This window comes from Pogona vitticeps, chromosome 7, assembly GCF_051106095.1.
Source record: "Pogona vitticeps strain Pit_001003342236 chromosome 7, PviZW2.1, whole genome shotgun sequence".
Lineage (NCBI taxonomy): Eukaryota > Metazoa > Chordata > Lepidosauria > Squamata > Agamidae > Pogona > Pogona vitticeps.
The window spans coordinates 8,041,709-8,056,797 of NC_135789.1; the positions used below are offsets into that span (position 1 = coordinate 8,041,709).

Consider the following 15,089-nt stretch of genomic DNA (forward strand, 5'->3'; position numbering starts at 1 on the left):
CAATCCTGATTTCCTTTGCCCCGAACCGATCGCCATGGAGGTCCAGACGGTGGATGGGATTCCGGCTTCCGAGACTGGGCAGAAGTTTTCTGTGTGAGCTTCAAGTCCTTTTCTACGGGGAGGGCTCCGTGACTTGAGAAGCCAAAGAGGGTCGTTGTGAATGGCAAGAATGTCAGAATAGGAAGGGGGCGGGAAATTGGGGTTTGCTTTCCCACTTCATCGTAACGCTCACCACCAGGCATGGGGTTTTCAGATTTTGTGGATGATAGTTCCCAGAGGTCTACAGAAATGACCCTCCCATCCAGACCTCTGGGGTTTTTAAGCAAGTAAGCAAGTACAGTGGTGCCTCAATAGACGATGATAATCCGTTCCACTGAAATCGCTGTTTAGCGAAATCATTGTCTAGCGAAAAGCATTTCCCCATTCGAATGCACTGAAACCTCTTTAATGCATTCCAATGGGGAAGAATCGTCGTTGTCTAGTGAAGATGGACCATAGGAAAGCTGCTTTGCGAACCGCCGATCAGCTGTTTTGTGAGCACGGAGGGAGCTGTCAAAATCGTTGTCTAGCAAAAATTGGTTTGCGAAGTAGGGACCAAACATTGTCCAGCGAAATTCCCCCATAGGAATCGCTATAGCGATTGCAAAAAGTCAATGTCTAGTGAAAAAAACTGTCATGGAGGGTAACTGTCTAACGAGGCACCACTGTAATCCACTAACTTTAGTAATACACCAACATTAAAACACTGACGGATGTTTTAATGTTATTGGATGCAGCCTCAAGCAACCATTTTCATCCTGTGGAGAAGACAGGAGAAACGGGTGGGAGGAGTAAAGGACACGCCATAACTGGCTCCAGCTACAGGAAGCCAGATTTCAGCTGAATATCAGGGAAAACTTCCTAACTGTTAGAACAGTATGACAACGGAACCCATGACTTCGGGAGGGGGTGGGTACTCCAATGCTTGAATGCCTCCATTGCTGAGGCATTCAAGAGAAAATGGGACAACCCTCTGTCAGATCTGCTTTGATCTGAATTCCTGCACTGAGCAGGGGGTTGGATTTGATGGCCTTATGAGCCCCTTCCAACATAGTTATTGTAGGATGTTCTGATTCTCTGTGGGAGTTACAAGGGATTAGGGGCCCCCCTGTGGCACTTATTTTGAGAGACTTCCTGTGCAGAGCCTCATGGGCAGAGACTCCCAACCCCATAAACCTTTGCCATCCCACAGAGCTCAGAGCATGACCTGCTCAATTCCCATGTCTTCTCCAGAGGACGAAAATGCGGCTTGAGTTCACTGCCTCAAGAATTTTTAAACACATGTCAGGACTTTTGATTTCTGAATTTGTGGACTACAGACCCAAGAAATCCGGTTGGGGGGGGCTTCTTGGGGGCTGTTCTGTGGATGATTCTGAAAACCCCTTACCTATTCACTCCAGGGCATTCGACGGCAGTGGCATTAGATGGCGGCCATGCCCACTCCAGCTTCAATGTTAAATGTGCTCTCCAAGGTGCTGAATCTTCTTTGGAAAGAGATTTTAGCCCCATGAAGAGCTCCTGTGAAAACATTCAAGTTAAAACATGGAGCCGGTTGAGATTCAAGTACCCCATCTTTTCATCCTAACCTGTCTTGTGGGACTCTTTCATAAATCTAAAACTCCCTGTTTAGAAGTTGTTGCCTTCCTGGATCTCAATCTTCTTCTGATTTCTTGGCAGCAGTCTCTATTTGGATGGATGATTGATGAGATCCATACCACTGAGGGAATCCCACTTTTCGGGGGACAAATGGGCCCACCTCAGAAAAAGGCACAATTCTGTTGACACTTGGTGTGACCACCCTATTTCTTAATCAGGAGATGTTCTCCTGTTGCTTAGCAGACTACTTCGTCCTGTTACTCCTCTAGGAGTCTCACAAAAGTCCTACTAGCTACCTTTCTTCATTCCATCTCTGATGCCCTGTGGCTTCTTATGTTCCCAATAGGAATGATGCCAGCAAAGGGTTTGCTTGTAAAAATGCCGAGCAGGGAAAAGGAAAGAAATGCTTTGACTATCAAGTACGCTTCACTTGCCCAGAGTCCTACTGTCCTCATCGTGAGTAGCTTCACATTTTTCTTATTGATGTTGCAGTCAGGGGTGGATTGTTATTGGGTTTTTTCCCAGTGTGGAGTTGAGCACAAAATGTGTGGCTGAAGGGAGGGAGAAGTGCAGTTGAAAACTGATCTGCTGGATAGCTTAGTGGTTTAAGTCTCCGGCTGAAGAGCCAGCGGTTGGGAGTTTGATTCCCCCCACTGGGCCTCCTTGACAGGGGCTGGACTGGATGATCCATTGGGTCCCTTCCAGCTCTGCAACTCTAAGATGATGGTGTTGTTGTTGATGATGATGACAACAATGATGGTGCCGTTGACAATGATGGTGAAAAATAGGATATCGGATAAGTAAAAGAAGAAATGAACGTTAGACAAATTATGCAAGTTAAGAGCCTATTTGGCAGTGTCACGTTGCACATTTTCTAAGTGCACATACAAGGGTATCGAACTGGACACTTTTAAAGCTTTGTCTCTTACAGATTTCATGATCTGACTTTTCAAGGTGAATCATAGTTCTGCAGATGGTGGTGAATGGGCAAATCTCCAGACATTTTGGCGCCCATCACTTGGGACAAAGAGAAGCACATCCATCTTCTATGAACCCTATTCAAAGCACCAAAACATCTCTGTGGATTCTCAGATCTTTCTTATTTATCTGAGCAGAGACAGCCAGATCTGTAATCCAACCAAAGGCTGGCATTGAGGTTTATATCTCCCACAAGCACAGCCCATGTCTTTCTATTCCAGCTTTTGTGCTATCTTCAAGCACATAAGGCTCTGGGGGGGGGGGGCTGTCCTTTGCATCACTGGCAGGGAATGTTGTGCCAGTTGATGGATCGTTTGGCCAGGATCAAAGGGGAGATCAAATTGAAATGTAGCAAATGCAAACGGCGATCACTGGCTTCACCGTGGTCATTAAAAAAACAGTGGTTAAGTGGTGACTCGCTTGCATGCATGATAGGTAAAAACAAAACGAAATGAAACTAAAAATAAAAGAACAAATTTAAAAAAATGTGGTGGCACTAACTGTTATATTTTAATGTGAGGTTTCAGGGACAAGTCCACCTCCTCAGATATAATAAGAGAGAGATAACATGGGGAATATTCATGCATGTCATAAAAATACAGAGATGTTGGTTGGTTGGTTGGTTGGTTGGTTGGTTGGTTGGTTGGTTGGTTGGTTGGTTGGTTGGTTGGTTGGTTGGTTGGTTGGTTGGTTGGTTGGTTGGTTGGTTGGTTGGTTGGTTGGTTGGTTGGTTGGTTGGTTGGTTGGTTGGTTGGTTGGTTGGTTGGTTGGTTGGTTGGTTGGTTGGTTGGTTGGTTGGTTGGTTGGTTGGTTGGTTGGTTGGTTGGTTGGTTGGTTGGTTGGTTGGTTGGGTTGGTTGGTTGGTTGGTTGGTTGGTTGGTTGGTTGGTTGGTTGGTTGGTTGGTTGGTTGGTTGGGTTGGTTGCCTGGCTAGCTGGCTGGCTGGCTGAAATCCTGATGCACAGCATAGTGCATCACATTCAGAGTAGGCCCATTGAATCAATGGAACTTAACAGAGGGGTTCACTCCCCAAACCCCCAACTCTCATTGTGACTTACTAAGCTGAGCAACAGGTTTTCTTTTTTTAAAAAAAAAGTCTACTTTGTTTCGTACTACACGAGTCACTCAGAATATCTGGTCCCTGTGTGTCAGCCCCAGCACTCAGCTGGCTGCTAGGATGTTTTCCAAACTGCTGAAATGAAACCAGAATTGCATCTTGCAGTTGGTGCACACCCGGGATAAAAAAATGTGCCACAGGGCAAAAGCACAGGGAGAAAAACAGGGTGAACTAGAAGTGCAACCAAATCAGCTCTTATTCTTACCTTTCAGCCTCTAGTCCTCAGGCTACGTCCAAATCGGCGACATCTCAGGCTGAACCAGAGCAAACCACCCCTTCAGAAACCCACAAGGGAGGTAAGAAGCACTTCCAAGATCAGCTCAACTTGAGGTCACAGTGATGTGGATTAACAAAAAAGACCACTAAATATGGGTGGGCGAAGGTCATGCCAACCTAGCCGTTCAAAAGCATGCAAATGCAAGTAGAGAAATAGGTACCACCTCGGTGGGAAGGCAATGGCATTTTGTGTCTAGTCGCGCTGGCCACGTGACCACGGAAACTGTCTTTGGACAAACGCTGGCTCTACGGCTTGGAGACGGGGATGAGCACCACGCCCTAGAGTCGGACACAACTGGACTCAATGTCAAGGGGAAACTTTACCTTTACCAAAGGTCATGGAGCATGCAAGAAATAGTTGCTTATGTAACTATGCAATAAATAGTTGCTTATTATTTATCAGGTATTATTCTTCTTTTGGATAGACAGTGTGGTGTAGTGGATAGAGTAAGGAGCTAGAACCCAGGACACCTGAGTTCAATTCCACATTCCACCATGGAAAATCACTGGGTGGGGGGTGAATTGCTAAAACAGCTCCGTGAACATCTTACCTACCTTGAACATCTTTATAAAGGCAAATGGCAACAATGTGGAAAATGGAGACATAGTCAAGAAAATTGGAGAGATAAAATGTTTGACTATGCCACAATGGCAAAACTCACGAATTATGGAAACAGAAAGTCAGTTAGAGAATTTTTTTAAAAAAAGGGGAGGGAACTATTTTTACTCTTATAAATAGAAGGGGCATAGAACCAACTTTGCAAAAAGTACTACAAAAAATGAGTAGAGTTCACATTCTAAAAATACGTCACTGTTTGAAATAAAATGTATACTATAGATGTTAAAACAAGAAGGCTATATAAACCATGTAAATGGACTGTCAGTTGTCCTTGATATTCCGTATTTTTCGCTCCATAAGACGCACCTTTCCATAAGACGCACTAATTTTTTAGGAGAAGAAAACAGGAAAATATAATCTGTTTTCTTCGCTCCATAAGACGCACAGACTTTCCACCCCCCTGTTTTGTGGGGAAAAAGTGTGTCTTATGGTGCGAAAAATACGGTATATAAAATGTGTGAAAATATTTCTTTTTCTATAGCTTTCCTTTTGTCCTGCTACATATTTCAAAAATAAATTTTAAAAAAGAAAGAAAGGAAACCTTGTAAGGGCTTCTATAAGTCCCCCGTTTCTCTGAAAATAAGACCTAACCTGAAAATAAGCCCTAGTATGATTTTTTCAGGATGCTCGTCATATAAGTCCTACCCCAAAAATAGGCTCCATTTAAGTGAAACCCCGCCCTCCACCCTTGTGCAGCAACCGGAAGAAGATGACAGGACTGCATCTGAATAAATGTAGATTGTTGTCCATGAAAAAAATAAAACATCCCCTGAAAATAAGCCCAAATGAGTTTTTTGGAGCATAAATTAATATAAGACCTTGTCTTATTTTTGGGGAACTAGAGCAAGCCACCAGCCCTCAGAGCGAGAAGGGAGGTAAAACAGGATTATAAGCAGAATTGGAATGGGTTGCCAATCATGGGGCCTGTATGACAAGGTCATATTCGAGGAGAAAGTTAACCACAAGTCCAGGGTCTACTGTCTATTATGTTTCTTTTGGCTGAAGGATTCAGAGAGAGAGAGAGAGAGAGAAATGAATATGGGATAATGAATATGTTCTTGTTATAGTTGCTGTATTCGCCAATATGAAAGCAGGCAACAGAGATTTCTTCAGCAACCTGCAAATAGATACAGACTCAAATTTCCAGAGAACAGTTTATGAACCATCATTTTCCACAGCTCAAACATGATTGAACTTCAGGAATGATTTTTTTTTCAGTTCCCACCTCCCGGGCTCCTGTAAAGACAGAGACCACCGTTCCTTCAGTGAAGACACCTGAGGTCCCTGTGAAGCCAGAGACCACCATTACTCCAGGCAAGACACCTCAGATTCCTGTGGAGCCAGAGAACACCATTACTCCAGGGAAGACCCCTCAGGTCCCTGTGAAGCCAGAGACCACCATTACTCCAGGGAAGACACCTCAGATTCCTGTGGAGCTAGAGACCACCATTACTCCAGGGAAGACACCTCAGATTCCTGTGGAGCCAGAGACCACCATTACTCCAGGGAAGACACCTCAGATTCCTGTGGAGCCAGAGACCACCATTACTCCAGGGAAGACCCCTCAGGTCCCTGTGAAGCCAGAGACCACCATTACTCCAGGGAAGACCCCTCAGGTCCCTGTGAAGCCAGAGACCACCATTACTCCAGGGAAGACACCTCAGATTCCTGTGGAGCCAGAGACCACCATTACTCCAGGGAGGACCCCTCAGGTCCCTGTGAAGCCAGAGACCACCATTACTCCAGGGAAGACACCTCAGATTCCTGTGGAGCCAGAGACCACCATTACTCCAGGGAGGACCCCTCAGGTCCCTGTGAAGCCAGAGACCACCATTACTCCAGGCAAGACACCTCAGATTCCTGTGGAGCCAGAGACCACCATTACTCCAGGTAAGACACCTCATGTTTCGTTCCAGTCAGAGACCACCATTACTCCAGCCAAAAAGCATGTCAAGCGAGAAACGACATTTGCTCCACCTGAGACTCCTCAAGTTCCCATCAACTCACAGAAAACATTCCCTCCAGCCAAGACTCCTCAGGCTCCCATCAAACCAGAAACCACCTTCTCTCCACCAGAGACCCCTCAAGTTCCCATCAAGCCAGAGACCACCTTCCCTCCGGCCAAGACACCCCAAGTTCCCATAAAGCCAAAGACGACCTTCTCTCCTCCAGAGACTCCTCAAGTTCCCATCAAGCCAGAGACCACCTTCTCTCCTCCAGAGACCCCTCAAGTTCCCATCAAGCCAGAGACTACCTTCCCTCCGGCCAAGACACCCCAAGTTCCCATCAAGCCAGAGACCACACTCCCTCCGGCCAAGACTCCTCAGGCTCCCATTAAGCCAAGGACAACCTTCTCTCCACCAGAGACCCCTCAAGTTCCCATCAAGCCAGAGACCACCTTCCCCCCGGCCAAGACACCACAAGTTCCCATCAAGCCAGAGACCACATTCCCTCCAGCCAAGACTCCTCATGCTCCCATTAAGCCAAGGACAACCTTCTCTCCACCAGAGACCCCTCAAGTTCCCATCAAGCCAGAGACCACCTTCCCTCCAGCCAAGACACCCCAAGTTCCCATAAAGCCAAAGACCTTCTCTCCTCCAGAGACCCCTCAAGTTCCCATCAAGCCAGAGACCACCTTCCCTCCGGCCAAGACACCCCAAGTTCCCATAAAGACAGAGACAGTATTCCCTCCAGCCGAGACCCCTCAAGTTCCCATCAATCCGGAGTCCACCTTCCCTCCAGTCAAGAAACTCGTCAAGCGGGAAACAACCTTTCCACCAGAGGAAACACCTCAGGCTCCTGTTCGGCCAGAAATTACTTTCCCACCATCAACGTCACCCCAGACTCCTCCTGTCAAACTGGAAACAAGCTCTCCACCAGTCCGTACTCTTCCTCCTAAACCACAGCCTGTTACCCTTCCCAAGTGTGATGAGAAAGGTAAAAATATAATAGTTGACTTCTCACAAGCTCTACTAATATTAAAACAACATGCATAGATATATGAGCCTGATAAGAACCATCTGCCTGTTATTTCATCTTGTACTGGTCTGCTTTGCTTCGATTCAGAGGTCAGCAAAGTGAAGGGCAGGGGGCGTTAACTGAAGTGGCAGCCATTTTGGTTTTGTCAGAAAGCCCAGTTTTGGAGTATGTTCTGAGGCATTAGAAAATGGCTGCTGATTATTCACTCCCTATTGGGGGGAAATCACCACTGACTGGATAGCAAACAGATATGTGCAGAAGCACTCCTTCTGTTGCAGACTAGATGGTTAATCTTTTTTTTTTTCAGAGATGCACAAGTAAATGCCATTCAAAATAAAGAGAAATGACAGAAACAGGATTGTTTAAAACAAAGATCACAAGCCAAAGTTCTGTTCTATATGTTACACATGCAGAAGCATGATGGTGTCACCATCAAGGGGAGATTTTAGTTATTCGAGACTTCCTCCTTCTGCGCTGCAGCTTCCCCAACTCTCATGTAATCACTTTCATTATGTGGGAGGCATGGGAGCTGCGGAACAGAGGGAGGAAGTCTTAAAATATCAAAAATCGCCACCAGATGAGTTTATAATCAAACACACTAAATATGAATGAGATAAAACCTGTAGGCATTACCCGCAGATAGACATTTTTCAGTAAATAAAGACCCTCCTTCCATCCCAGCCCTCACATACAATGAAATGGATGCACGAGACAAACCATGGGACAGAAAAAGGAAGTCTTTCATTTCCAAAATGTCCCTCCACAGCTGATGTCATCACCATTTCACAGGTGTAACCTACGCAACAGGACCTTGGCTGTTGGATCAAACTAGAGATTGTGATGAACGTGTTCTTAGAAGAGGTGCTCCAAAGTGGTGAAAGACAGCATTTAGATAGAATGCATGATTTTCCTTACCTATATATCTTGCATTTAGCCGACTGGTCACTGAAAAGTAAATATAGGCTTAATGTACAGTTCTGGTTGCTGAGGTTCTTGATCGTGGCAGGAAAAATCAGTTATTGTTACAGCTACTTACCACCGAGCAGCTTTAAAAAAAACATGCTTTACATTTTGATTCAAATCCAAATAAGAATCTCTCCCAACTCTCCCTCCTCCAGAAAAGACCCAAACGTTTTGAAAGGAATCCCATGTCATTTGGGATCAGAGAAACGCAAGGAACGTAAGATGGACAGAATTAAAGGAACTAAGTATATCTAATTGGTTCCTCCGATTCCATGCTATGTCTGGCAGTAGCTTTGGCTATGCCTCCTACATTGTGTATCTTAAAATTGAGTGCTCGTTTTCTAATCACCTTCTCTCTGCTTTTCAGTTTCAGTTTGCACTACAAACTGGTTTGACCAAGATGATCCTTTTGGAACCGGAGATCATGAATTTCTCACATATATCATGGATCGAAACCCTGATGCCGTTTGCCTGGAACCAATAGCGATAGAAGTCCAGACTGTGGATGGGATCCCAGCCTCCAAAACCGGACAACAGTTTCTTTTGTGAGCTTTCAGACTCCGGTGAAAGGGTTTTTGAACAGTCTGGATGCTGAGTCATGGCAATTGGACTTCTTCTTAGGCTGAAACATTTCGCTACTCATCCAAGTTGCTTCTTCAGTCTGAGGAGAGTTGGTAGGAGACCCCCTGATCTATTATCCTCCATATTGGTTTCACTCCCCCCTGATCTGAAAAGGCTGAATTCCCCCAGGGGGAAGTGAAACCAAAGGGGAGGATAGATCGGGAATCTCTGATCAACTCTCCTCACACTGAGGAAGCTACTGGGATGAGTAGTGAAAGAAGAAAGTCCACTTGTCATGACGCACCTTCCAGGTAACCACACCTGGATGACTGAGAATCTTCACAGATGGTTTTGAACGGTGTTGTGGAAGTATGAGTTAAGGGAGGGATATGCCTTTTTGAATTGTGGTGCTGGAGTAGACTCTTGAGAGTCCCCTGGACTGCAAGGAGATCAAACCTATCCATTTTGAAGGAAATCAACCCTGAGTGTTCACTGGACAGACAGATCCTGAAGCTGAGGCTCCAATACTTTGGCCATCTCATGAGAAGAGAAGACTTCCTGGAAAAGACCCTGATTTTGGGAAAGAGTGAAGGGAAGAGGAGGAAGGGACGACAGAGGATGAGATGGCTGGACAAGGTCATGGAAGCGACCAACATGACTTTGACCCAACTCTGGGAGGCAGTGGGAAACAGGAGGGCCTGGTGTGCTCTGGTCCATGGGGTCAAGAAGAGTCAGACACGACTAAACGACTAAACAACAACATGCCTTTTCCAGATTCTAGGTCTAAATGTGATGTCACAGATTATGTCATGGTGGAATCTTCCCAAGGTGAATTCCCGAAAGAAGCAGATCTTCAGCTAAGGAAATCTATTTACAAGGAGGTTTCCAAACTCTACAAGACAGATCACCAAATAAAGCCTAACCCCACCACCATCCTCCATTGTGTAAATGTAATAGCATTACAAAACTACATTCTGAAATACAAAATAATCCTCTTGTGCTTTTTAACAGCAATAATGCCACCATTGGCTTTTCCTGCATCAACGCCATGCAGGGGAAGGGCGTGAGATGCCTCGACTATCGGGTACGATTCACCTGCCCAGAATCCTTCTGCACTGGTGAGTGTGTGTGCCTGCTTTGTTTCTTGGTGGCAACAGTTCTTCCTGCCTCTTTCTAGTGCCGTTGGCTTTTCCATTGGCTTACCTAGTGTTTTCTCCATCCTCCTACGCAACTCGCGTAGGAGTAGCAAAGAATTTATTTCTGGAGCACAGCTCTCAGAATCACCTCTGCCTTAGCTGAGCAAGTTTGTGGGGGAGTCAGAAAAAGATACTGAAATTAATTCAATCCAATTTTAAAATTTAGGAAATTGCAAATAACAACTCAATTGTGGGATATTTTTTAGACCTTTCTGGGCCTTGTCTGACTCCAGGGAGAGCTGCTGGAGACAGACCCTAGGCCAGCAAACCTAGCCGACCCCATTCTAAATGGAAGAGGATGACGATTGCAGAAGATTTGGCTAAACTGTAAAGGGGGATACAAGAAGGACTCGGAAATTCTATTTAAGTGGGGCAGTCCTCAGTCAGCAGTATCAAACAGTGGATCTTTTCCAACAGGTGGCAAAGAACAGACCACCCCTACATCAGAAACAACGACACCTCCTTCTCTAACTCCCACCTTAGAACAAGTCCAGAGCACTTCAAGCATTCCAGTGAAAGGTATGGGTAAGAAAATGAAAGAACGAATAACGAATGGACGAACGAATGAACAAATAAACAAACGAACGAACGAACGAACGAACGAATGAATGAAATGAAATGAAATGAAATGAATGCATTTTAAAAATTATAATACAACAAAGTAAAAGACTTCAAAGTTCTTTTGACTTATGTTGACCCTACAAGTTGATGAGATACCCAGTGTGGTACAGTGGATAGCGTGACAGACTAGGTTTCTGGAGATCAGGGTTTGAATCTCCATTCAGTCATGGAAACTTACTGGGGGAGGTGGAACTGTTAAAACAACTCCTTTTAAAGTTTGGACTAAAACCCAGGACAACTTCACCACCCTCCCAGGTGCTGCTAGTCCCACTGAGTTAGATCCATTGGAACCTTTGTAGAGTTTATATGGGCCATTATAAAAGTAAACCTCAAGAGCCTGTTATACAACTATTCCTCTTTCTATTTCTGGAATGTTAGAGAGACGTCTTTGCAGCTAACCTTCCTCAAAAGGCTCTCTGCCTTCATGTCCATATTTACAGCACAGGAGGATGAATTTAAACTGTGTTTAATCACACAGCCACCATCGGTTGTTGGGGTGTGCAATTTTGCTGATCCCTCTTCTTTTCTTGACCAGAGTGCAAGACCAAATGGATAAACCGGGACAAACCCACAGCGACCGGAGACTACGAGTTGATCTATTACATCAGAAAGGATCATCCGAAAGATATTTGCCAAAAACCCATTGCACTAGAAGTCCAAACTGTAGATGGCACACCAGCTAATCAGACAGGTCAACACTTTGCCCGGTGAGGTTTATTTCCAGTCTGTTCTCCGTGTGGTGGGTTTATAGATAGGATGGATTTACACCAAGATAGGGCTAAAGCAACGGTGGGAATCGTACTGCCCATGAGCTGTCAAGGCTGTTACTATAGCCCCCTGCATCCCTGACACCATGAGTCTTTTTTCCCCTGCATAAATGAAGAATCACTCTTATGAAATCATGCAAGAATTACAGTGGTGCCTCGCTAGACGATGATAATCCGTTCCACTGAAATCACTGTTTAGCGAAAAGCATTTCCCCATTGGAATGCATTGAAACCTGTTTAATGCGTTCCAATGGGGAAGAATCGTCGTTGTCTAGCGAAGATCGGCCATAGGAAAGCCGCTTTGTGAACCGCCGATCAGCTGTTTAAATTACTGTCTTGCGAAGCTTAGGTCCCAAAAACACCTGTTTTGCAAGTGCGGAGTGAGCTGTCAAAATCGTCGACTAGTGAAAATCGGTTTGCGAAGCAGGGACCAAACATTATCCAGCAAAATTCCCCCATAGGAATCACTGTTTTGCGAATCGCTATAGCGATCGCAAAACGTCAATGTCTTGCGAAAAACCTGTCCTGCGGGGTAACTGTCTAGTGAGGCACCACTGTATAATTCTTGGCTAAAGCAAGAAGCATTTCCGCACCTTAGCTTACCAAATCCCCTTTTTCTGAACCAGAAGTGATATGCTAGTCACTTTGAGTTTCAGTGGAAATGAGAAGCATGGGGGGATTGGAAGGGTGCCCACGAGACCAGATAGTGTCCCTAGTTCTTCTACAAGTGCAGTGGTTAAACTGCAGTACTGCTGTCAAGACTCTGCTTAAGACCTAAGTTTGATCCCAGCGGATTCAGGTTGCCGGTTCAAGGTTGACTCAGCCTTCCATTCTTCTGAGGTCAGTAAAAGGAACGCCCAGCTCACTGGAAGCACTTAATTATGTTGTAAACCATCCAGGGAGAGTTTTAAGCCCTATGGGGCAGTATATAAGCAGCACACTCGGCTTTACAGTGGACAACCTCTGTCTTCTGTTGTTCCAAATATAACATTCCCCAAAGAAATCAGTTGTGTAGAACAGGACACCTGGCTGTCCTTCTCACATAGCTATCCAGTGGTAGTCAAGGATGTAGGGATCTTCTTAATTTGACGCCAAGTTATAAACACATAGAGAAAATCATAGAAACCTTCCTTTAAAAAGCAACGCCAGCCATCAAAACTAGATAGGTTTGTTGGTTTCTTTTCATTTATGGCTTTTAGGAGGAAAAGGCTGAAAGAACTGGGGCTGTTTAGCCTTGAGAAAAGAAGACTGAAGGGAGATAGAATAGGCTTTTTTTTTTTCAAATATAGTTATAAAAGAAGGGGCAGGATCACTTCTTGATCATCCCAGAGTGCAGGATATGTCAGAACGGGCTCAAGTTACAGGAAGCCCGATTTCGGTTGAATATCAAGAAAAACTTCTTAACTGTTAGAGCAGTACAATAATGGAGCTCATGACCTCAGGAGGTGGTAAGCGCTCCAACGCCGGAGGCATTTCAGAGGAAATTTAGACAACCCTCTGTCAGACCTGTTTTGATATGGATTCCTGCCTTGAGGAGGAGGGTTGGACTTGATGATCTTAGAGGCCCCTTTCCATTCCATGATTCTAGGATTCTTTGATGGAGCCAGCTGCTGAAACCCAACACAGAAGGAACGGAAGCCGTAAAGAGTGTTAAAATCCTTTAGTGCTCAAAATGAAATTCAGGAAGATGACACAACCCCTTTTAAGGGGGTGTAATAATAGGAGCTCATTTAAAGTTCAGACTAAAATTCACCCCTTTTACAAAAGCACCAGCCTTCACTACTGTGAATCTATAGCTTACTCTATCAGTTTCTTTTCCCATGTGCAGGAATGATGTGGTCAATGGGTTTGCTTGCATCAACGCTGATCAAGGAAAAGGGCGCTTCTGTCTTGACTATAAGGTGCGGTTCACCTGTCCGGAGTCCTTCTGCTCAGGTGAGTGTCTATACTGTATATGTAATGATGCTATACTGAAATATACAGTATAGTGTTGTGCAGCCATTTCTAGCCCATCTCTGTGGCATCCATTCATGCATCTACCCAGAATAAACCTCACATGAAAAAGCATAAGAGCCTTGGCTCCTTTTTCATGTGGCTACCCCATGACCCCCATCAGAACTCTGGAAGTAATTTTAAAGTAATTAGTTACCATTGCAGTTACCATTTGTAAAAGTTTCTTCCTTTTTGTCAAAAGTAACTAAAACTGTTACATTCATTTACTTCGACAAAGCTAAATACTATAAGCCACTGGCTTAGTGCCCTTGTTACTGTCTCCAGTATCCAGAGCCAGAGCACAAGGCAACAACATTATGTTCACTAAAAAGTAGAACTTGAATCTTAAATTTTATGACAGTCTTCCCCCAACATTTAGTGATGGTGTGTTACTATTGTACCTATTAAATTGGCTAGTTACAGGTAACAAGATAATGTAACAATTTAATTTTGGGAAAAGAAATAAAGAAGCTAGTAGTTACAAAGTAACTTTTGTGCATAAAGGAATGACAACTTGTTACTTTCAAAAATTACTTTTGAAGGAATTTTAGAGCAATTTTGAAAGGATTTTTTCCAGCTTTATGCCAGCCTCTGAGCAATCCTAAATTGCAGATAAAGTATTGCTTCTTTCTCTATTTTCATAACTGTTTCCAAGGTGCAGTTTCAAAATCAGCCACTAGAAGGAACCAGAGAGTAATTTCCAAACATTTTTTGCAACCAGGTGGTGACAAGGTTATGAGCATTGCAACAAATGGTGTGCTTGATCAGAGCCATGATAAGGCTATGGCGAAATCTGCCTGATGAGAAGTAACGAGTTGCCCCAGGAGTTCCTTTTAAAATGTTACATGCCAAGCTCTGAGCAGGACGAAGACAATTGAATTAGTGTTGCACAGCCAAGGCAGAGGGAAGTAGAAAATACAGTGGGTTCTGACCTTCAAGCTGAATTTCTCATTTTTTTATTTGTTTGTTTCCTTAAGGAGGTGACCAAAAGGATCCTACAGGATAGGAAAACTCACCATGAACATAACAGCCACCCGAGTCTCCAGCTAGCTACAGATCTGTATATCTGACTGAAAGAGGATAATGTATTTTGCTTGGTCACTCCTGCCAGTGTACTTGATTGAAATAAAGTTTTCCATGCAATCCATGGCTTGTCTAGGGGTCAAATCCCATCTTCAAGGTATATCTCTTACAGTTCGCTCCAGGCCTACAGTTCCTTCAGCACGTTGTGTCATCGTTATTGATTGATTGATTGATTGATTGATTGATTGATTGATTGATTGATTGATTGATTGATTGATTGATTGGAGTTCTATCCTGCCCCTCTAGACCAAAGGTCAAATACTGATCAGATTTGAAAATGAAGCCTGTGTTGACCTCTTGGTG

At 44.4% G+C, this 15,089-nt stretch overlaps 1 protein-coding gene across 1 annotated transcript; it reads left to right on the top strand.

The window, feature by feature from the left end:
- The first annotated feature begins 10,152 nt into the window (after positions 1-10,152).
- Positions 10,153-14,806, top strand: LOC140701720 (cartilage intermediate layer protein 1-like). The gene is made up of 5 exons (XM_078379130.1): positions 10,153-10,245; positions 10,741-10,842; positions 11,480-11,651; positions 13,540-13,646; positions 14,681-14,806. Exons 1-5 carry the CDS (start codon positions 10,176-10,178, stop codon positions 14,707-14,709), a joined length of 480 nt encoding a protein of 159 aa, XP_078235256.1. The 5' UTR covers positions 10,153-10,175; the 3' UTR covers positions 14,710-14,806.
- The last annotated feature ends 283 nt before the right edge of the window (positions 14,807-15,089 follow it).

Bases quoted from the DNA above. Each gene is read 5' to 3' on its own strand.
- LOC140701720 (XM_078379130.1), top strand. From the start codon at position 10,176: ATGCAGGGGAAGGGCGTGAGATGCCTCGACTATCGGGTACGATTCACC. The intron at 10,843-11,479 runs GTATGGGTAAGA...TTTCTTGACCAG, and splicing joins TTCAAGCATTCCAGTGAAAG to AGTGCAAGACCAAATGGATA. The intron at 11,652-13,539 runs GTGAGGTTTATT...TCCCATGTGCAG, and splicing joins ACAGGTCAACACTTTGCCCG to GAATGATGTGGTCAATGGGT.